At 40.7% G+C, this 24,079-nt stretch overlaps 1 protein-coding gene across 1 annotated transcript in view; it reads left to right on the forward strand.

Annotated features, from left to right (window-relative positions):
- LOC146684506 (ephrin type-B receptor 2-like) overlaps positions 1-24,079 on the forward strand; it is an 80,579-nt gene that overhangs the window by 26,079 nt on the left and 30,421 nt on the right. The window contains exons 3-4 of the mRNA XM_085444396.1: positions 1,008-1,692; positions 14,939-15,094. Coding sequence (XP_085300522.1) covers positions 1,008-1,692; positions 14,939-15,094 — 841 coding nt within the window. The remainder of the gene's footprint in view (positions 1-1,007; positions 1,693-14,938; positions 15,095-24,079) is intronic.

Consider the following 24,079-nt stretch of genomic DNA (forward strand, 5'->3'; position numbering starts at 1 on the left):
GTAGCCCACTTACGTGGGTCTAACCTTTTTTTAATTTTATACTTTAAACTGGAGGTCAAACATATGCCATTGGTCCAGAATCAGCTTTCTGAAGAATCAAGTTCAGCACACTGTGTAGAAGTAATACTTCATGTTTATCAGTAAAGTAGATTAATATTCTTGTGCTGGTATCCAGTGATACCATCATTACTGCACAATCTTTAAAACTGCATCTTTATTAAATATATTTGATGTTTGATGACATGAAAGTTTTAAGTGTGAAGAATATGAAAAGTATGAGATCAGGAAGGGGGGAAATACTTTTTCACTGTCCAAAAAATTCCAAACCAAGCTTTAAAAGTTGTAGAATTTAAGTCAGTTTTTTAAGTCAATAATTTAAGTTAATTTACGTCACCTTGCTTGCTACATCCAAATATTGATAGCATGCTGGTATTGGTATCGGATCAATGCTAACATGGCTGGATCAATACTTTGTTTCTGTCCTCCAAACTCAGTATGTAGCTGATACTCAATTGCGTTTAATAATTAATTTTTTTCTGCAAATGAAAAAATATATCTCAAACATGCCCTGTGAAAAATATCTGAACCTTTATCTGCTGACTGTCACATCTATGTTATTTAACCAAACTTAAACAATAGAAGTTGACCCAATGTGCCATAGAGATGGGGCATTTGATTTCCAGATCTCCAAAAATCCCAGTTTCAAAATATACGAAAAGCACAAAAGTGTGTTTTACTCTATTAACTACTTATTATGGAAAATAAAAATCACAGGGATTTAGTGGTGATTAAAATGGGTTGCAAACTTCTGATGAGTGACTTGTAAGTGACTGCTCTCCCCTCTATAAGCTGCCTTTGTGGGTTAAAAGTATCTGTGTTGGTATCAGCAGTACTGGCTGACTCCACTAGCTTCTTCTGCTTTTGGATTGTTCCAAGTTGCCTTCAATGTTTTAGTGTTTGCATGTTTGTCACTTTATCAGTAGCTCTGTTTCTTGGCTCTCTTCTAGTGGGAAGAAGTTAGTGGATACGATGAAAATATGAACACCATCCGAACATACCAGGTGTGCAATATCTTTAATAGCAGCCAAAACAACTGGGTCCGGACCAAATACATCCGTCGCCGTGGTGCTCAGCGTATCCATGTCCAGATGAAATTTTCAGTACGGGACTGTAGTTCCATACCCAATGTCCCTGGCTCCTGCAAGGAGACCTTCAACCTCTATTTTTTTGAATCTGACTTGGATAAGGCCACTAAATTATACCCACCCTGGATGGAAAACCCATGGGTGAAAGTGGACACTATTGCAGCTGACGAGAGCTTCTCTCAGGTCGATCTCGGTGGCCGCATCATGAAGATCAACAGTGAAGTTCGAAGCTTTGGACCTGTTTCCCACAATGGCTTCTATCTTGCTTTCCAGGATTACGGTGCCTGCATGTCACTCATTGCTGTCCGAGTCTTCTACAGGAAATGTCCCCATATAATCCAGAATGGAGCGGTTTTCCCTGAGACACTGTCAGGAGCAGAGAGCACCTCTCTTGTGGCAGCCAGAGGAGTGTGTGTTCCTAATGGGGAGGAGGTGGATGTACCCATCAAGCTGTACTGTAATGGGGATGGGGAGTGGATGGTACCTATTGGTCGCTGTATGTGTAAAGCTGGATACGAGGCTGTGGCGAATGGTACAGTCTGCAAAGGTAAGAAGGAATGTGTGAATGAGTTCTTATGAGACGTGCCTCACTAGACTGTTCTATGGCTGTGCCCTATCATATCGCTTGCAGTAACACCAATGTAAATTTTACATCAAATGTCAAATTACTACATCGTTGTGTTTTTAGCATCTAAAATTTAGCTACTTCAAACAGCTCCAGCAAATCACAATACTTTGCAAAATATGAAAACTGTTCTTGCTAAAGGTGGAAAGATGAGTGTTTCACACACATGAGATAAAAAATGCAGTTGCATCTCCTCCAGCTACGAAGGACGAGATGCTGATCTGCAACCCAAACGTAAACCAATGGCTCAACTTGGTCGAACTTGCTAGTTGTGCTCCATAATGTCAGGAGGAGCAACAAATAAAACAAAAAAGAAGAAGAAAATAACGAAACAAACTGAAGTCACTATCACAATTTTTCTTGAAATATTGTGATATAATGTTGAGCCCATCATGCCCACCCTGGCTCTGTTCACAGATGAAGAGCAGCAAGAATAAACAAATAGTTTTATATGCATAGTGATGATGTTAGTGCATCTTGAAATGAACCGGCTTAAAGTAACTTAAGTGCAACGTTTTTCATTCATTCTGTAATCAAATGTATATATACAGACAAAAGGTACTTTATTTTAGCTGTACAACAGATTGTCACCAGGGCAACACTGTGTAAGATAATGTAAACTACACAGTTCCCCACCTGAACTCTGAATGTGCTTGAACTGCCCAATAATCTGAGATTAGAATATTTACACTACACTACTTCTACAGAAATTCTTAAACAGTACATGAAGGATTTTCGTTTATCCAATGCTTAGTGTTCACATCACCCCACTCGTAAGGATTAAAACTTTTTTTCACCTGTACACTACTATTCTTGCGTAGACTTTTAGTTTGTAGCCCCATTATGATCGATATCCCAGACCGTCAGACATTCATCACAGATTCATTCTATTAGTATCAGTGGTCATGCACCAGTGTCTTTCTCTCTGACAAAGAAAGTGACACCACTAATTAGGAATGGGAAGTTAAATAAATCCTTATGTAAAGAATAAGATTTCATTATTATTTTCTAAAGGGAGTAGGCAATTTACTTAAAAAATAGTGGCCTCTTTAGGAAGCAGGAAATGTAGTAATGTGGCAGAAAATAATATATTGCTGTTCACATAAGAAAAATAAAGAAAGAATACCTTTATTAGAATTGGAAGAAAAAATTACAAGTCCATTAAATTATTAGAAGCTGCCTATGTTGCCTCAGACTAGGACAAAGTGCCCTGGTCAGTCTTTGTGGAAATGGTGCACAGTGGCACTGCTTCAGGATATTACACTGCATAATTCACCACTAATACAAAGTGATATAAATAAAATTGAATTGAATTGAATTGAATTGATATTCTCGTGCATTCCGGTGAAGTGGCTCAATGAAATCCAATGCCAATATGCTCAGATGAGACCTCCATGCAAGGTATTTTCCAAAGGCACTTCTGGGATAGCCGCCTGGTTCCCACATTCTCCCTGATGCCTGGCCAATAAAAATGGGCCATGAGCTGTTCCAGAGTTTTGTCATATTTCCCTGCCATGAGGTTATGATAAGCTATCTTGAAAATAATTTCTCTGCAGCTCTTTGTGACCAACAGCTGGCTGCATTTCTCTTCCATGCAAGTTTCACAACTCACTCGATACAGTCTGCCTCTAATCAACACAAAATGCAGGTTGGTCAGCGCTATGTGGAGTAAATTATTGGAGTAGGTGGGGCCTCCCGAGAAGATGCTGTCTCCTCCTCCCCAGAGTCAGCTTCAGACAACCTCACGTTACCTGACTGTAGTACAAACACTCCACCTTACTGTGGGTTGTGAACACATCTGCACATTCCAGCCAATCTGTTCCCAGAATGAAGGGATGCGTCAGATGTGACCTAACCACCGTCTTGACTCTGTGTGCACCTGTATTTAATCTTTACCAGTACTGTGGGATATTTGTGTATGTCCCCATGCACACACCTCCTCATCAGACCGACATCTTCCACTGCTCCCTCCGATCCTGGCAGTAATGCCAGTGAGAAACCAGCCCTAGCAACCAGACTCTTCAACATCCTTGTCTGGTGCTTGGACTGGTCCTGCAGCTAGTCCAACTGTCAGTGATGCACCATTGCCTGCTCCTGACACATGATTGCCACCAGTTAGGCCACAATCCGAGCCAGTGTCTTGACTTGTTGAGTTAGTCACTGGTCTGACTGACGTGACCATGACAATAAAAATATAGAAAAAGCATGGCAAAACACATGAAAACATTGCCATTTTAGCATAACTCTGTCGTACTTACTCACTTGCTCTCAACCGTTGCCTTCACTGCTGTGACACGGTGCTTGAGATGACTGACTCCAATAATAACTTTAATATCACTGAAGAGAGCAGAGTTGCTGTTTTCGGAAATTTAGAATTCTTCAGATTGTGCAAACTGTTCAAGAGTTATGGCAGTTTAAAAATAAGCAAAAACCTGTTGGTGGGAACTGGTTATAAGCGTTAATGGGTTAACAACATCATTGACGCCGAAGAAGACATCTAGGGTGTACGTCTTGTGTTCTGCTCTTTTCTACAACGTTCATTGTGTGCAATGCAGACAGTGCCCTGCCGAGCTGAATAGGACAGAGGAGGGGGTGTCAAGAGAGGTGGGACTAAAAGAGATTAAAGTTCCCCTGGTTTACCTCTCATTACATCAGAGAGAAAGTAAAAGCGTAAAAGGGTTTAATATCGAGTCTTATATGTTAAAAGTGATACAGAGTGCTAAAAATAGAGTTTACCTATATGAGAGAAGTGGTATTAAGTATGTTGTAATTGTTAAACACAGAATCATAATTTATAAGTGATTTTGCTAATAGTTAATCTTTTTTAATTCTTAATAACAATCAGAATGTAATCAGGTATAAGTTTAACCAATATAACAAATAAGAAAATAAAAACTATGAAATGATTCTACTAACACGTCTCTCACTGAGATTCCATATGGAGTGACTTATTTGTGCAAAGATGGCCTTGGAGGCTGTGAGAGTGTGTAAGAAGGAAAATTGAGAATACCAGGACTGACAAACACAGAGTTGTGTTTGTCAGTCTTTTATTTCTGTAAAGAGAAAAAGCGAGAAAAAATATTTGTGTGTAACCGAGTTGAAAAGAAATCATATTAGAGTGGAAATTCATGTGATTGAGACAACGATAAATCCTGTTGAAGTAAAATAGCATAAACTAAACTAAAGACATGACAGAAAGTATATTCATATTTGATTTAATGTTCATATGTAGTGAAATTATGTACAACAAAGACAAGAAGATGTGATGAGGGAGGGGAAAGATGAGGACCAGGTATACCAAGTATAAAAGTTTTGTGCAGAAGAGATAAGTTGTTCATTGCTTTGTCTCCTGCGAGACGAGCACTACAGATAATTGGATCTAAGATTTTACAGTTGGAAGTTTAAGCAGAGATACCAGAAGGATCAACCACTGCCAAACTGTGGACTTTTTCTCTGCTCATTAGATTCAAGAGGATTTGAATTTCCAGGGGATGCTTGTTGGAGTATATCAACACAGAACACAGAGATAAGTGCATCTTCAGGCCAGGGTGTGCCTTTTCTTTCATTAGTCTCTCTCCTCTCAAGATCATTATTAAAATCAGCATTAACTCAACGCAGGTCAAAGAGATAAGTAGAATTCAATCGATTTGATTTTGTGATCAATATTATTTGCTTTGCTTTTGCTTTTACCATTACTGTTTATGAAACAGTAATGGTAAAGACATGCATATCACTCAAAGAATCCTTACAGGTTACTCTAACCTTAAAATGAACGGATCCTTGGGCCCACTTTTTCAGACCACTAAATTTTACCCAGTTAATAAAGATTTAGAGGAGAGCTGGTAATAATGGGTGTGACTGAGAGGAGATTTGAGCAGAATGCCATTCTGACAAGCACGCCTTCAGAGGAAGCAGGATCAACATCTGCAAGGTGGAGTAGCAGTTGGAGCTAGGCAAGTCTCCTCCATGGCTCCATCCAAGCTCTGCATAGCCTAATCAGAGATTAGTACTTTTTAAACAGAAAAGAATCTTTATATATTGGGAAGGCCCGGTTGGGATCCAACAAAAGTAAACATGTTGCCTCAGAGCTGCAGCCACAATGTATTGATTGAAGATTCAAGAAGTTTATTGTCATGTACACCGCAAAACACAAGTGGTTACACAGCACAATTAAATTCTTACTTTGCAGGTTCCCTTCACACGACTAAAAGAAAGTAATAATAAATAAAATAGTAAAACAGTGCTTTGTAGATCTTGTAGCTTATATGTGGGTGTAAACTTGCAACACTATCACAGTGATAATATATGCAGAGTATGCAATATAAAGGTGTATATGTTGATATATGTATAAAAATTGCAAATTTACAGGCTAATATTAATGTACAGAATTGCTATTTTACAGGTTAGGTGTAAGTACAGCTGTATTATGCTGTGTACAAGTGTGTGTGTGTGTGTGTGTGTGTGTGGGGGGGGGGGGGGGGGGGGTCTGTTTAGGTCAAAAGTGTGATTTCAGAGTATCATTATTTATTTAACAAAACCTAAGCCAAAATGCAGAAGCAATGTGTTAAAAACTAAGAACACTCTGTGATTGAAAAACCTTTAGATTTGCTTACTATTTGCTTGGTCGTAGCCTTCAGTTTTAATTATTATAGAAATGTTACAGATGTTACAGTCATAAAAAAGGGATGGATGTCTACCAACTGGAAGGCTGGTGAATCGATCCGTTGTCCTTGTGTCAAAGTATCCTCAGTTGCCCTCGATGTGAATGTTAGATAGACGTGCTTGCATATAGATCAAAGATCTGTATGAATGTCTTTCAGGGGAAGGGACTGACAAAAAACCCTTTCATATCAGAAGAGAGACGTAGCTGACAGAGAGCAAACACCTGAGCGAATCATCACAGTGTGATTGGATGAGTGAGACTTGTGGTGAGAAAGCATTTTGAGTGCTCAAAATTGAGTAGAAAAGTACCTCTCAACTTACCATTTAGCAGACTGTTAGAAATGTCTCTAAATGGCAAATCTATTGTCGTCTCTCCCTGTTTCTGCAATAAAAGGACGATGGAAACTGGTAAACAAACCTTCCCTCCTACTATGGAATAAACACCTGAGCACAAGTATGGGAAACAATACAATACATAATCCAGCTTTTTTCATTCAGAATTAAAGTGACAACTATCCTTTTTTACTGGTTCTCCCAACCATACACACACACATTTCAGCACGTTTTGTACTTTCCACTTAGCTCAATCTGTTGGGCTGTCTCTAGTTTAGACATTCGTTTGACAATTTGAGGAAAAGGTTACATTTGCAGTATACAAACAGAAATGCAAGAAAAATCTTTTGAATTTAGTTAGTTTAAGGAGGAGTACGTTGGAGTTTAGTGAATTCAGAGCTGACTAAAGTTGACTTCACAGGCTTGAAATGTATCACTGTAAATGATTCGATTTGTATACTGTACATATATTTTTCATCTTATGAGTTTTCCTTTACAGTGTCTGTGTTCTACAAAAATACCTCCAGTAAAATCCAGCATCATGAGAACTGGTTTGGAGAATTATTTAATTCCTTTTTGAGATAAATAAATCTTTTCCTCGAGTAAAATATTTATGCAGCAGTAACTTTATTTCAAATGCAGAAATATTTTTCAAATAAATAATTAGTCTGAAAATATTCAGACCTGGATGAAGGAATTACTATTTCAGAATCCATTAGTTTGGCTTTGAGGCATACTGTATGGTAATGTGGACCACGACCATAAATATTAATTTACTCAGTTCGTTGATGTCATGTCGTCCTTAGGTTTCAGTTTTTCTTGGGTCTGATAGGGTCTGGCTTTCCCACATGTGACAGCTGGAGTGTTCCACATTTAGGCATGCCCTGAAAAGACACACACACACACACACACACACACACACACACACACACACACACACACACACACACACACACACACACATCAAGAAACACTCATAAAACCTTTTTTTAAAGCCAGCAACCTAGAAGATGTGCGAGTTGTGTATCAGAAATGGCAAAGAGGTTGTTCAAACCCTTTGCAGGAAACAGATGGTGGCATTACTATTGCTCTTGCAACTGACTTCGTCCAACACTCTGGAATCTCAGTACTCCTACTGTCATCTTCCTTTACTTGTTTATGGAACCGGCAGTACCAGCTGGAGATTCTGGAAATTCACTGGAGTGACGGGAGTGAGAGTTCAGAATTATTAGGCAAATGAGTATTTTGTCCACATCATCCTCTTCATGCATGTTGTCTTACTCCAAGCTGTATAGGCTCGAAAGCCTACCACCAATTAAGCATATTAGGTGATGTGCATCTCTGTAATGAGAAGGGGTGTGGTCTAATGACATCAACACCCTATATCAGGTGTGCATAATTATTAGGCAACGTCCTTTCCTTTGGCAAAATGGGTCAAAAGAAGGACTTGACAGGCTCAGAAAAGTCAAAAATAGTGAGATATCTTGCAGAGGGATGCAGCAGTCTCAAAATTGCAAAGCTTCTGAAGCGTGATCATCGAACAATCAAGCGTTTCATTCAAAATAGTCAACAGGGTCGCAAGAAGCGTGTGGAAAAACCAAGGCGCAAAATAACTGCCCATGAACTGAGAAAAGTCAAGCGTGCAGCTGCCAAGATGCCACTTGCCACCAGTTTGGCCATATTTCAGAGCTGCAACATCACTGGAGTGCCCAAAAGCACAAGGTGTGCAATACTCAGAGACATGGCCAAGGAAAGAAAGGCTGAAAGACGACCACCACTGAACAAGACACACAAGCTGAAACGTCAAGACTGGGCCAAGAAATATCTCAAGACTGGTTTTTCTAAGGTTTTATGGACTGATGAAATGAGAGTGAGTCTTGATGGGCCAGATGGATGGGCCCGTGGCTGGATTGGTAAAGGGCAGAGAGCTCCAGTCCGACTCAGACGCCAGCAAGGTGGAGATGGAGTACTGGTTTGGGCTGGTATCATCAAAGATGAGCTTGTGGGGCCTTTTCGGGTTGAGGATGGAGTCAAGCTCAACTCCCAGTCCTACTGCCAGTTTCTGGAAGACACCTTCTTCAAGCAGTGATACAGGAAGAAGTCTGCATCCTTCAAGAAAAACATGATTTTCATGCAGGACAATGCTCCATCACACGCGTCCAAGTACTCCACAGCGTGGCTGGCAAGAAAGGGTATAAAAGAAGAAAAACTAATGACATGGCCACCTTGTTCACCTGATCTGAACCCCATTGAGAACCTGCGGTCCATCATCAAATGTGAGATTTACAAGGAGGGAAAACAGTACACCTCTCTGAACAGTGTCTGGGAGGCTGTGGTTGCTGCTGCACGCAATGTTGATGGTGAACAGATCAAAACACTGACAGAATCCATGGATGGCAGGCTTTTGAGTGTCCTTGCAAAGAAAGGTGGCTATATTGGTCGCTGATTTGTTTTTGTTTTGTTTTTGAATGTCAGAAATGTATATTTGTGAATGTGGAGATGTTATATTGGTTTCACTGGTAAAAAATAAATAATTGAAATGGGTATATATTTGTTTTTTGTTAAGTTGCCTAATAATTATGCACAGTAATAGTCACCTGCACACACAGATATCCCCCTAAAATAGCTAAAACTAAAAACAAACTAAAAACTACTTTGGCAATATGGCGGCACACACTGTTGCAGCGGCTTACGGCTCTCCGTCTCAGTACTCCTTTTTTTTGTTTAGTTTGCTTAGTTTGTATGTCTTTCTTATTTTTTTCTGCATTATCGGCTCTACTTTCAAAGTTTGCTACATCCGCCAGAGCCTCATAGACATCGGTGACCAGCATCAAACATCCGTTTCACTGGACTTTCTTCACACGCACAACATCCCAGATCACATAGCGAGACCACCGGGCTCCCCGTGGATTGTTATCGGGACTAGGCGGAGGCGCAGACGGAGGGAGAGGAAGCAAAAGCGGGGCCGTAGGTCCGGCATTATGCTAAGGCTAAAAAACAAACCACACAAGCCACCCCTGCCGAGCCTCTATCTCTCCAACGCCAGATCCCTCGTGCAAAAAACGGATGACCTGGAATTACAACCCACCACAAAGACTGTTACAACCTGGCCGGAAAATGCTCTCTCCAAACTACAGGACTGCTTCACAGAGACAGACTGGGACATATTTGAACACCAGGACCTAGAAACATTCACAGGATCAGTACTGGACTACATCAAGTTCTGTACTGCAAATGTGACAGTGGACAAAAGCATTCGGGTTTTCCCAAATCAAAAACCCTGGATGACCAGCGAGGTCCGCTCACTCCTCAAAGCCCGTGATGCCGCCTTCAGGTCAGGTGACAGAGCTCTGTACAGGGCTGCTCGAGCTGACCTGAAAAGGGGGATTAAAAAAGCCAAGTCAGACCACAAAAGGAACATCGAGTCCCACCTGTCCAGCAACAACACACAAGAGGTGTGGCAGGGAATGTAAGACATCATCAACCACAGAGGCAGCACTGCAAAAACAGAAAACCCGAGTGGGCAACTGGCAGAGGAAATAAACAGCTTCTTCGCCCGCTTTGAAACACCACAACAGCAACACTCATCTGCTTCAGCCCTGCTCCCATCCTCATCCTCACCTGGTTCCTGCACTGCTCCACTCACTGTAACAGAGCACGAGGTCAGACGTGTCCTCCTAGCAGTGAACCCCAGGAAGGCGGCCGGTCCAGATGGAGTACCTGGCAAGGTACTAAGAGCATGCGCACACCAGCTCACCCTCATCTTCACCAGACTCTTCAACCTCTCACTGGATCAGGCAGCCATCCCATCCTGTCTAAAATCAGCCACAATCATCCCAGTGCCGAAGAAGTCTCACATCTCCAGCCTGAATGATTACCGCCCTGTGGCCCTCACACCGGTAATCATGAAATGCTTTGAGAGACTAGTCCTTCAGCACATCAAGGATTACCTCTCCCCAGAATTCGACCCCCACCAGTTTGCATACCGTGCAAACAGATCCACAGAAGACGCCATCGCCACAGCCCTCCACACTGTGCTGAGTCACCTAGAGCAGCGGCAAAGCTACGTCCGAATGCTCTTTGTGGACTACAGCTCAGCCTTTAATACAATAATCCCGGACATCCTCATCACCAAACTGGTCACTCTTGGCCTCCCTCCTCTCACATGTGCCCGGAAAAAGGATTTCCTCACAAACCGGCCCCAGACTGTAAGACTCGGCCGTCATCTCTCTTCCACTCGCACACTGAGCACTGGCTCCCCACAGGGCTGTGTGCTGAGCCCCCTCTTGTATTCTCTCTACACCCACGACTGCAGTTCGACCCACAACAACACTCTCATCATCAAGTTTGCTGATGACACCACGGTAGTCGGACTCATCTCGAAGGGAGACGAGGCAGAGTACAGAGAGGAAGTCCTGAAGCTGGCAGCCTGGTGTTCAGAAAACAACCTGGCACTGAACACTAAGAAAACCAAAGAGCTCATTGTTGACTTCAGGAGACACAGCACCGACTTGGCCCCCCTCTACATCAACGGGGAGTGTGTGGAGAGGGTCCACACTTTCCGGTTCCTTGGTGTCCTCATCTCTGCTGACATCTCCTGGACAGGAAACATCTCAGCGGTCATCAAGAAGGCCCAACAGCGGCTGCACTTCCTGAGAGTCCTCAGGAAGTACAAGCTGAACTCCAACCTGCTGCTGACCTTCTACCGCTCGTCCATTGAGAGCCTGCTAACCTACTGCATCACTGTATGGTACGGCAGCTGCACCAAAGCAGATAGAGTGAGGCTTCAGAGTGTGGTCAAGACAGCACAAAAGATCATCGGCTGCCCTCTCCCCTCCCTGATGGACATTTATTCCTCCCGCTGCCTCACCAGAGCAGCAAACATTATCAAGGACAGCTCCCACCCTGGCTTCAACATGTTCAGCCTGCTTCCCTCAGGGAAGCGCTACAGGTGCATCAACACAAAAAACCCACAGACTCAAAAACAGTTTCTTCCCCAAAGCGATAACCACCCTGAATTGACACATGCACAGATAACACAGCCCCCCCCCCACTTCCCACTTCCTCTATGGACCACCACTGTGCAATACCAATTCTATGTGCAATAACTCAACTGTATATACATAACACTATTTATTACATATTACTTACGTCTTGTATATTGTACATTATATATATATATATATATGTTAATACTGTCCATATGTACATAGCGCTGCAGAACTGTACCCCCCCCCCCCCCAGCATGTTTACACTGAGTAGGAGATGCTCTGTATCTCACTGTACAACTGTATAGTGACAATAAAGGCATTCTATTCTATTCTAGTCTATTCCAAAAACATTCAGCTTTGATATTAATGAGTTTTTTGGGTTCATTGAGAACATGGTTGTTGTTCAATAATAAAATTGTTCCTCAAAAATACAACTTGCCCAATAATTCTGCACTCCCTGTAGAAGGACTGACGGTCTTGTGAGTAAAGACCAATAAAAAAGCCAACTAAAAGAGGAAAACAAAGACCCTCTTGATCTTTTGAGTTTGAGGTAAACCTATTTTGTTGACTCGATTGCAGGAAAAGGACTGCTATAACTGTCATGGTCCTGGGTCGGTGACCCAGTGTTTTTGGTTTTTGTACTTTTACTTTTGATAGTTTTATGTATTATGACTGTTGTGTTTTGGTTTCCCTGGGTTTAGTTGTGTTCCCTCTGTTTGATGTCATCCTTGCCTGTGTATCCCCTTTTGTGTAGTAAGGTCTCTGTTAGGGATGGGTACCGGTATGACATAAACGGTAGTAACCAGACCGAAAAGCAGCAAACATTTCGGTGCTTCATTTCGGTGCTTTTTTTTCCTGAGATGTCACACACTTTGGATTCTAGCCAATCATTTTACTTTTGCGAGTATAGGCGGGCCCAGGTACGTACGTTCTTTTAGAGCAGAGCTACAGATTAAAAATGCCCAAAGCGAAGCGGTCAAAGTCTGGCTGTACTTCACAGCAAAAGATGCAAACTCAGCAGCCTGCAACAAGTGCTTTAAGGTGATACTGTGCAAAGGAGGTAACACCTCGAATCTGATGAAACACCTGGCGACGCATAGCGTTTTTTTAAAAGCCGAGAAATGCACCGTATTTGATAGCTTGCTGCGAGACCTCACACCGAGCACATCTACTGCGGGTGGGTTGCCTGTTATCGGACCCGGAGTTAGCATCATCCCCCAAGAACCCGAAGAGGAGAGTCCTGGCCCCTAGCCCTGCCAGTGTAGCAGAAATGATGACGGATGATGATGGCAGCAGCAGCCGTTCTTCTCTGCGTGAGTAGCTTAATGTTGTTCGTGTGTAATTTACGTTGAGTAGGCTAACCACGTTATTACATTAATGCATGTAAAGTGAACTAGCAAATATCATCATAGTTACATGCGGCTGTCTTCTTGTTTAATGGCAGATACTCCCTTCTCCCTGGCCAAAAAGGCTAAAATGACCAAAGAAAAAGTGGAAAACAGTTAAACATGAGAGGTTTTTGGACAAAGTTGGTGTTTTTTTCCATTGTTTAAGCACTGCTTCCAGCCAAGAGTGATACCATATATGCCCTATAGCTGCAGGGGATAACCCTTTTTACAAAAAACAGCTGAACATGAGAGGTTTTTGGACAAAGTTTGTGTTCTTGATTCTTTAAGCACCGGTTCGAGCACCGTTTAAGTACCGGCACCGTTTCAAAAGTACCGGTTTGGTACTGGTATCAGATAAAGCCTAAACGATAGCCATCCCTAGTCTCTGTGTTCGCCCGCGTCTCTGAGTCTGTGTCCTTGCGTGTGTATGTGTTTCCTGTCTTACTTTGAAGGTCCGTGTCTGATCTCAGTGTGTTCAGTTTACTTTCCCCCTGTCTCATCATGTCTGATTACTCCCAGCTGTGCACTCCTTTTGTGTCTCATTCCCTCGTTATCCTTCTGTGTATTTAAACCTCATGTCTACCTCTGTTAGTTGCTGGTTCGTCTGCGTTATTCCGCTCCATCATTCTGTGTATTTCCCTGTGACTACCTGCATCTCTGTTTCTGGTTAGTTTCTGTTAGTTTTTCCCAGTTTAGGTTTTCTTAGTTTCATGCTCACCCTTGCCATCTCTGTTTGTATCTACATTTGATTAATAAACTCACTTGCACCAGAGCTGCCGCATCTTGGGTCCTTAATGATTCACATATGGCTTGCCCGTGACAGTAAAACAAACTGATTTGTTTATATCTGTGAAGAATGAGATGTAAAATTGAACACTGAAAACTTAAAGTGGAGTTTAGATTTCCTGAGTTGGAAAGGTTCTTGTAAGTCAGGGGTTTGGGTTATTTGACATATTCTTTGAATATATTTTTGTGATTCTTGTTGAAGCTTGTGTTTATTGCTTTTATGCAGCATTTTTGTTTTATTCAGTGTTCAAGGGTTCACTGTATATTCATTTTGCTTACATCCTTTGTCCATAAGTTTAAGGGGCTGGAGGAAACACAGAGGCTAAAAAATACAATCTTAAATGTCTGGAGAAAATCAACCAAAAATACCTACCATGACACAAGCCCCCCTTCTCTTTGTCTTTAGTAGTTTTCCATTACTCTCCTTTTAGTTTATTTTCTAAGAGCCTTTCTCTTGTTTTCATATTTTGTTTTACTTCCAGTCTTTGTATTTTTATCTTCTTTTTTTATTGATTGTAACATGTTGTAACAGTTGATGCATACAACTAAGCATGCTGGTATGTTTTCCTCCTTTGTGGAGGAAAACCGAGACTGAGATTGTGTGCTAGATAAAATCGAATGTGATTAACAGTTTCGCACATATAAATAGTCGTTCATTTTTGGATAACTTTTTTATGGGTAAGAAATTCTTAGCTTACTTTTTTTTTCTCAAATGAAAGAGAATTTGCTTTTCAGGCTTAAAATGGTTTCCTTTTTATTACAGTGGTGGAGTCTATAGTCATTTCAGTCCATTTATTAGATGCCACCATGCGGGCTATAATGATAAAACATTTACTTTCTGAGCAAAGTCGTTGGAAATAGCTCAGACAAACTATCTTAATCTGTAGTTGTGGCTCATAAGAAATTATACTGTACTTGTATGGTATGCATTTTGTTCCTAATTGTTTCTTCTTTCCTTTCTCTGCACATTTTTAAATGTATTTAACCACTATGTGTTTCCCCTCACAGCATGTGTTACAGGCTTCTTCAAGGCTGCTCAGGGAGACCACAAATGTTTACAGTGTCCCATTAACAGCCGGACCACCAGCGAGGGAGCAACTAACTGTGTCTGTCGCAATGGCTACTATCGCACTGAATCTGACCCTCCACAGATGCCTTGTACCAGTATGTATACCAGGGGCGGAGCGTGGGGGTGGCTTACTGGGCTTAAGCCCGGGTCTTTTTGTCAGAAGCCCGGGGTCTTTTGGAGTATAATTTGTATAAAACAAAAAGTGCAAGCAATATTCGAAGCGCATAGTGCACACTGTGGGAATTTACGACTGTGCGTGAATCCCCCCTGATATTGGTATGATCCGAGCTCAGGCACTAAGACTGAGCGAGAGGGCGGGGCAGCTGCTACCTGTGAGTGTGCTGTTGGAGAAACGGAGCCAGCCATACTAAGGAGAGCTTAAGTTTGACCAGGTACCAAAGCAAATCATTCGTACCGTACAAATAATGTAAATATGACGGTGTATCACGAAAGATTGATATCAAACTGATCACTTGACCAATATTACGTTACTTGCTGTTCAAGTGAATCAACAAATGGTGAAATGAAAAGCCGAACAAATGCTATTTTTTTTAGAGAGTCTTAGCTTACGTGTGTTTATTTCATATTTTCAGTTCTTACCCTCCCCGACTAAATCGGTTTCAGTTATGTACTGAAATATAAGAATGGACATTAGAGGGTTCTTTCAAAGAAAAAACTCAGGTAAATGTTATTTTATATATTGTGCTTTGTATGTTGTTCAGTATATTTCTATGCAAACCAAGAGGGATTTCAGTACACAGCAGGATATTCACATTTGTAACCAGATATTTACATACACTTTAAGGAGAAAACATTTTTACTGTACAACATCAATTTAAAGTAAACTTTTGTTTTAGATAAATATTGAAACATCTTTTGAATTAGTTAAATGTCAGAATAAAGAGAGACAGAGCTGTCTATTTTTTATCACTTTGATCAAAATTAGGAGTACATGTACACTAAGTTTATTGTTAATTAATAAGAAAACTCCAGACGATTCCATTCTGAACTGAAGAAGCTTCTGATAGGTTAGTAGAGTCCATGTGAGTAAATTGGTGGCACACCTGTGGATGCATATAAGGCAAAACACAGAGCCTGTTTCTGTGACATGGGAACATCAAGATGTCAACCAAAACACCAGGAAGAGAATCGTGGAGCTCCATAAGTGTGGCTCAGTTTGAATACAATTTGGTGCCATTTGCAATTAAGAAATACAGATAGTTTCTCTCTTTACTCTTGTTTACCAAAAGTATCACCGTATCATAGGTGCTCATGTATCTTGTACCCAGTGTTGGGAAGGTTACTTTTAAAATGTATTCCATTACAGAATATAGAATACATGCCCTAAAATGTATTCTGTAACGTATTCCGTTACGTTACTCAATGAGAGTAACGTATTCTGAATACTTTGGATTACTTAACGTATTATCATGCATTTCACAACTACGTGAATGTACTATTGCTGTGTGATTTATTACTGTTACTGAAGGTCCGCGGCTCCGAACCGTAGTAAAGGGACCTCTGAATAATACGGGTTCGTGTCGGGCTCCTAGGCGAAAAATAGCTTTACTTTGTTGTGTGGGTCAACTCTGCTTGCGAGAGACAGAGAGAGGCGTTGACAGGCTGCTCCAACGGAACTTATTGTTTCGGAAAACACGAACAAAGCGTACAGAGTTTTAATAGCGTACTTACAACTAGGCTCGTCAGGCACTCTTCTTGGCTGCAGTGGTTATTATTATATTTACATGCTTCCAGTTCCCGTTTTCTCCCACCTCGCACTCACAGACACATAACGAGTATGGCAGTCCATTCTCCCTGCAGCACGGGCTACACTGCCCATGATGCTACATTCTGCATTATGCTTATTAGCTTAGCACAACAACAACAACAACAAAAAGGCGCTCTCTCACCCAGGAAACACGCAGAGCGAGAGCGTCACCCTGTAACCATGGCAACTGCAACGCTGCCGCCTGGAACTACTGTCAAACAAAACCGAAACAGTCCTGACCCGCCACAATATGAAACAGGAAAGTACCGCCGTGTAATCCATTTATTTCAACAAAGTAACTGTATTCTAAATACCACCTTTTTAAACGGTACCTGTAACGGAATACAGTTACTCATATTTTGTATTTTAAATACGTAACGGCGGTACATGTATTCCGTTACTCCCCAACACTGCTTGTACCTTGTGTTTCTTTTTTGGTTTGCTATTTTTCAAATTACATTTATGCAGGCTTGTTTGCTAAATAATTATATACACTTTTCTCAATCTAAATAGTGGACTTTGGTAGAATTAAAAAAACAAGTGTAGTGCAGGTATATGATGATTTTTAGTGCTACTATCATCTAGTTCTGATTCTGGTTCTGTCTTGGTTAATTCCTCAGTAGTCCTGATTTTGAACTGTTGTAGTCCTGTTTTAATTCAGGATCAGTTCTGGGTCTGGTTGAATTGGGGTTTAGTCCTCGTGTCTTGATACAGCCCCGACTTTGATATCAGTTTTGGCCAGGGTGTACCCGGCCTCGAGCCCTGTGACAACTGAGACTGACTCCAGCTGGGATGAGAGGAAACAGAAGAGGAAAAATGAAATGAAGCTGATCCATGTGAACAAAGTTGCGAAAAAATGATTATTCATAACTTACACTAGATTATTTGACAAATTAAAGCTGCTCTATGTATACATTGAGTTGTGTGTAATTACATCTTCTCATTAATTTAGAAGTAATTAATTATTAAAAAAGAGGAAGGGATGCCTGATTTTAGAAGCTGACATGTTGCCCTGCTATCTTGAATATAGTGGTTGAGATGGAAATAGTCCATATGTATGTAGCTAGAGATCGGCCACATACGTTGTTTTTAATATGAAGATCACAAATAACTCTCTGAAACTATATATGACCATTTGATATTTGTGTGTGTGGGCAGCCATCTACTATGAACAGTTAGGGATGAGGGTACGAAGACAAAATGAAAAAAAAAATCAAATAATTTCTTATTTCAGATCTTTGGCCAAATATTCTTCAATCATGTTAATATATAGTGTGTACAGAAATGTTTTTATACACAAAGAGTAGTAGAGACATGCCAACTGGCTGTGACTATTATGGGGAAATGCAAAGCAGCTGGCCACTAAATGTGATCATAAATGTGTTTTTCCTGCACCAGCCACAATAGCTAGGATTTTGCACTTGAATTGGGAGGAGTAAGAAAACTGAATTCAATTGACTACAATCTGCAATCTACTCACATCCAGTGGTGAGATTTTACACACTATACCTTTAAAATATGTCATTAGAATTAGGAATGTAATGTACAAGTAGTAGATTAATAGAAATTAATTAATTACATATTTGTAATGGATAGTAAGTCAAGAAGTGCATAGGAGGATTCCCATTAGCTACAACCGTGCAGCAGCTATCTTCCAGCAAACATTACCACAGAAAATGTAGACCTCATGTGAGATAGCTCATGTCAGGCCTAGAGCAATTTTGCCTTTTGAGTCTCTTTGTGGGCTTTTTGTGGGCAAGCCACAGTGTTCTTTCCCACTGAAAACCTTCATTGGGAACCTAATTTTATTTTTGAACAACACTACTCCACACCAATTATGTAATGTACCATGGGACAGATGTGGGCCCCACACTGTGGAGCCTAGGCTGGCCCAGGTCCCAGTACCAGCATGAAGTATGGCCCATATCACACTGGTGATATTTGGGCTGGGGGTTTGAAAGTTGTTATTGTGTTGGAGGATAGGAGAACTGTTTGAATGGTCCTCTGACATGTGACAAAAAGCATGATAGTCTAGGGTCTCTTATCTGTCTGCAAACCATTTTTATTTTGTTTGTTTTTTCTTTTCTTTTGTTTTGACCTTAAAAATACTGTAGCGAGATGCAGAGTATTCTTTTTTTTAATCCAAAGGTATAGACACCTTTTTGTGTGAATGTGTGCGTGAATGGGTGGATGACTGGATATGTAAAGCGCTTTGGGGTCCTAAGGGACTAGTAAAGGCGCTATATAAATACAGGCCATTTTTGGAGGGTCCCAAGCCAAGGTTTGCAGTGGGCAGTATCTGGAATTTTTAATTTTTCCATTAGAATGATGTTATTATTATTGTGTCCAAAGTGGTGAAAAAAGTTGCTGTGGGTTGAATAGGGATCATTGTGAATACGTAATTGATCTTTATGGTGTTAGTACATCCTAAAATTAAAAGTGGTTTTGTCATCCATCGGTTTAAGTCATCTTTTATTGTTTTCAATAGAGGAGTGAAACAGTGGAACAGCTCTGACAGTTTGGGGGAGAATTGTATGTCTAGGTATGTGATCATGCCAGTAGTAGGTGGTAGGTGAGGGATCTGTCATGTATAAGAATGGGTATCTCCATTTATTATTAAAGTGGTAGATTTATTCCAATTTATTGTATAATCAGAGATTTGGGAGTATGTATTAGTGATTTGGATTAGTTCTTTAACTGATTTATTGGGATTTTGTAGGAACCGGAGTACATCATCTGCATATAAACTTTTTTATATTTATGTGTTTATTGGTGTATTATTGGTGTGAATGCCTATGATGTTAACGTTCTGACGGATTGCTGCTGCTAATGGTTCAAAGAAAAGTGCAAATAATGAGGGTGAGAGTGGGCACCCTTGTCTTGTACCTCTGTGAAGTGTAAAATTTGTTGAGATTAAGTTGTTTGTTATAAGTGCTTTCTTCATAACAGCCATCCCTCAAGATTTTCTCCATTTAAAGCAATGCGTTATCAGGGATTGTAACATCTAGTCCTTTTACTGAATCGGAATTATGGCTACTTTGGTGGGATAGATGTAATAGGTCGAAATGTGTATTATTTGAAGAATGTCTGCCTTTAATGAATCCTGAATAGGGTGTTTGTTTGTCTTGAGAAGTATTGAAAATAGTTCTGTATTCACATGGTATGGAATGAACTTGTTATTTTTTATTTCATCTACCATTTATTAATTATAATTATATAATATTACAATAATTATAATAACAAATAGACTTATAAAATCAAACAAATATCAGGCCCATTTATCCATACTGGAGAAATAAATACTATACCGGTTATATTAAGGGTGAAAACCAAAATTCCCCTATTTCCTCTGTGGGGGGTCTTTATCATATAAGCCTGGAAACTTGAGGGTACTGCACAGTATCTTTGCTGTTCCTAGGACTGCGCTCTTCTGGACAGAGATGTCTGATGTTGTTCGTGGGATCTGCTAGAGCCACTCGCCTAGACTTAAACCCCCGGAGAGCAGCCAAATGGCTTTTAGCTAGGCTTTAGCTTCAGTGAAGTGGAAGCTAAATTGGCTAGTCATTCATATGTAAATTAGGTTGTTACCTGGGAATTCTGGAGGGAGGGGAGTGGGGGTGTGTGGATGAGGGGGTGGGGGAGCTGCTAAAAGCTGTGAACTTCCTTTTGTGTTCGTCTTGATGCATTCTCAATCATCCAGGGAAATAAATCTCCAAAAGTCACCAACTTGGAGTGTTTCAGTTTGCCATCTTAGGGAGAAATCAACACACATGGGTGTATGTCCTTTGTTGCTGAGATTTATTGATAAAAACAGTACAAAAAACCAACCATTTGTACACATATTTACAAATAATAATAAAAAGTGAGTGAGTACATTTCAACATTATACCAGTGGTCTGATTGATGCCACAATGGAGCAAATCGAGCAAAGACTGATAAGTTCGCTGCAATTTCCAGTGTGTGGGGATCATTTGTCACCAACTGCATCACGTGCTACAACCCTGGTCTACATATCACCGTTGATGAACAGCTTTTCCCATCAAAGACTCGGTGCTGTTTCCTGCAGAATATTGCAAGTAAACCTGACAAGTTTGGGATCAAGTTTTGGGTGGCTTGCGACCTAAAATCCAAGTACATTTGCAATGTCTTCCCATATCTTGGCAAGGACCCCAATCGTCCCACTGGGGAGAGACTTTCTGAAAATGTAGTAATGAGGCTGATGGAACCATTCCTAGACAAGGGCAGAAATGTTACCACGGACAATTTTTTCACATCGCTTTCACTTGCGCAAAAACTTCTTAGACGGAAAACCACCATCCTTGGCACAGTCAACAAGATTCGCAGGAAAATTCCTCAATCCACTAGACAGACAGATCGCAATGAATTCACCACTCAGGTATGTTGCAGGTCTTTTGTGGTTCTATGTTTATGTGTTTCATTGTGTGTAAAAGGGCTATGGAAATAACAATTTATCTTATTTCTTAGGTGTTTTCAGGAACACGGCAACTGGCCAGCGCCGTGTTCCTCTGCGGACAGTGTACTCCCGAACCATCTGGTCCATCACATCCACGCCACACTTTGTTTTGTTGTAAAGGGTGACAGTGTTTGGCTTCCTTTTGATAGTGTTATCAGTCTGAACCACGCTGTGCATGCTGCTAAGAATATAGACTGTCTTCTTCCGTTTGGCCACATACGCCGTCAGCGTGGCAGCAGAGGTTGAAAACACCTAAGAAATAAGATAAATGGATAGTACTGGATGGTACTTGGATTTTAGGTCGCAAGCCACCCAAAACTTGATCCCAAACTTGTCAGGTTTACTTGCAATATTCTGCAGGAAACAGCACCGAGTCTTTGATGGGAAAAGCTGTTCATCAACGGTGATATGTAGACCAGGGTTGTAGCACGTGATGCAGTTGGTGACAAATGATCCCCACACACTGGAAATTGCAGCGAACTTATCAGTCTTTGCTCGATTTGCTCCATTGTGGCATCAATCAGACCACTGGTATAATGTTGAAAATGCTGAAATGTACTCACTCACTTTTTATTATTATTTGTAAATATGTGTACAAATGGTTGGTTTTTTGTACTGTTTTTATCAATAAATCTCAGCAACAAAGGACATACACCCATGTGTGTTGATTTCTCCCTAAGATGGCAAACTGAAACACTCCAAGTTGGTGACTTTTGGAGATTTATTTCCCTGGATGATTGAGAATGCATCAAGATGAAACACAAAAGGAAGTTCACAGCTTTTAGCAGCTCCCCCACCCCCTCAATCACACACCCCCACTCCCCTCCCTCTAGAATTCCCAGGTAACAACCTAATTTACATATGAATGACTAGCCAATTTAGCTTCCACTTGGCTGAAGCTAAAGCTTAGCTAAAAGCCTACCAGCCATTTGGCTGCTCTCCGGGTTTTAAAGGTAGAAAGGTGCCTGGCACAGCCTGGCAGTGCTACTGCTAGCTTGGCGGCCACTGAACTGAGTTCTCCAATTACCACTGGGACCACTGTTACCTTCACCCTCCACCCTCTCAAGCTGTTCTCTGAGCCCTTGGTACTACTCCAACTTCTTCCAGTTCCTTCTTCCTGATGTTGCTGTCATTCAGTATTGCTATATCTATCACTACGTCCATCTTCTGCTTGACTGCCACTACTATGTCCGGTTGGTTAGCCACCACCATTTTGTCGTTCTGTATCTGTAAGTCCCACAGGATCTCAGCTCAGTCATTCTCCACCACCATAGGGGGCGTCTCCCATTTTGACCTCGGGACTTCCAGGCCATACTTGGCACAGATGTTTCTGTATACTATGCTGGCCACTTGGTTATGGCATTCCATGTATGCCCTGCTAGCATCATGAACCCTGCTGTTACACAGCAAATTCAAAAGTGTTAAATGTTTTGGTGTTAGTAGTCTTCTTGCAAAAGTAGAGTTAATTTTACTCTAAGTAGAGTCGCATTCTTTTAATGTAACTCTGAGGTGTAAAATGATAGTAGTTAAAATCGAGTGTTAAAAATGAGGGTTTCTATGTCAAATCTGGAGGTGTTACAATGGAAACATTAACTCTTGACCTCTTAACTCTGAACTCCTACAGGGGCTATGACACCAATAGAGTAAATTCACAGACTCCGCCCCCAGCACCATAGGCTCCAATCAAAGCTGAAGTGAAGCCGTTTCAGAACATTTTGCTCTACATATTTGAGTTGTTTGCCATGCTTGGTAAGTCATTTTTTCAAAGATTGTTTCAATTATTATTATTAGCTTTTACTTCTGTGGCTCTTTGGAGTTGAGACAAAGCTGTGTGAAAGGTATTGTTTGCGGGCAAATACTACAGCCTTGAAAAAAGCTTGCATGTGAATTTTCAGTCAAACTTTTGGTCAAATACACCTAAAACAATGTCTAGAATGTGAAATGTTGGTATAATGGTGCTACTTGAAGCCTGAAAACGATCTCTCATAAAAAAACAAACAAACTAGCAAACAGTAGTAGCAGATATCCTGACTGGGTTCTACGTTATCATTTAGATCCCTCCAGAGTTTTGTGCACACGGTTTAGGTAAAAATGAAAAAGGTTGAGGTTTTACATTTAGTTCAGTATTACCTGTTGCCGGTGTCCTTGTCTTTTGGGAAAATACTTTACACAAGTAATGGCTCAAAAAGGATTCTTTTTTTTTTTACTGTGCTGCAATTGATTACTGGATTATTTGTGCCATTAATTAGTGTCAACTAATTTTTATTCATTCTCCACATAGGATATGCTTGTGAAGATGGAATATGGGGGAGAGCAGAAGTGTGCTGAAGTTCCACAAAGTGATGAATGAAGGACATGCATATTGTGTTGAAGATATAAGTGATGATAATGCTGTTATTTGCATTTACCAGCTCACCTATGTCAGACCTTTTGATAAACAAAATTCTAATGAAAGTGAGAACATGTACACTGTTACATTTTTCAGAAAATGTTTTGAAATTGTGGTGCACAGTTCAGAATAAATGTTTTTCAAAAACAATTGCATCTTTTTAGTAAATGTTTATTTCCAAAAGAAATTTCTAGAAGTTCAGAACAGTAAAATTCCCGCTTTTTAGAATTAATTAGAAGATAACTCTTACGTAGTTAAACTAAAATACTCTTTGAGAGTTAATATATAAACTCTTAACACCTAGTTAGCATTAGTAAGTGTTAAATTATCAACTCCAGACAGATTTGGTGTTTAACACTAAATCAGAGTTAACATACCAACTCTCCAAAAAGAGTTAAATTAACACTCTCTGGTGTGGACCCATATAGACACTTTAATAGTGTTGAAAT

This window comes from Copadichromis virginalis, linkage group LG20, assembly GCF_057382275.1.
Source record: "Copadichromis virginalis isolate Kocher_CV1m ecotype Utaka linkage group LG20, C_Virginalis_male_GT1.1, whole genome shotgun sequence".
Taxonomy (NCBI): Eukaryota; Metazoa; Chordata; class Actinopteri; order Cichliformes; family Cichlidae; genus Copadichromis; species Copadichromis virginalis.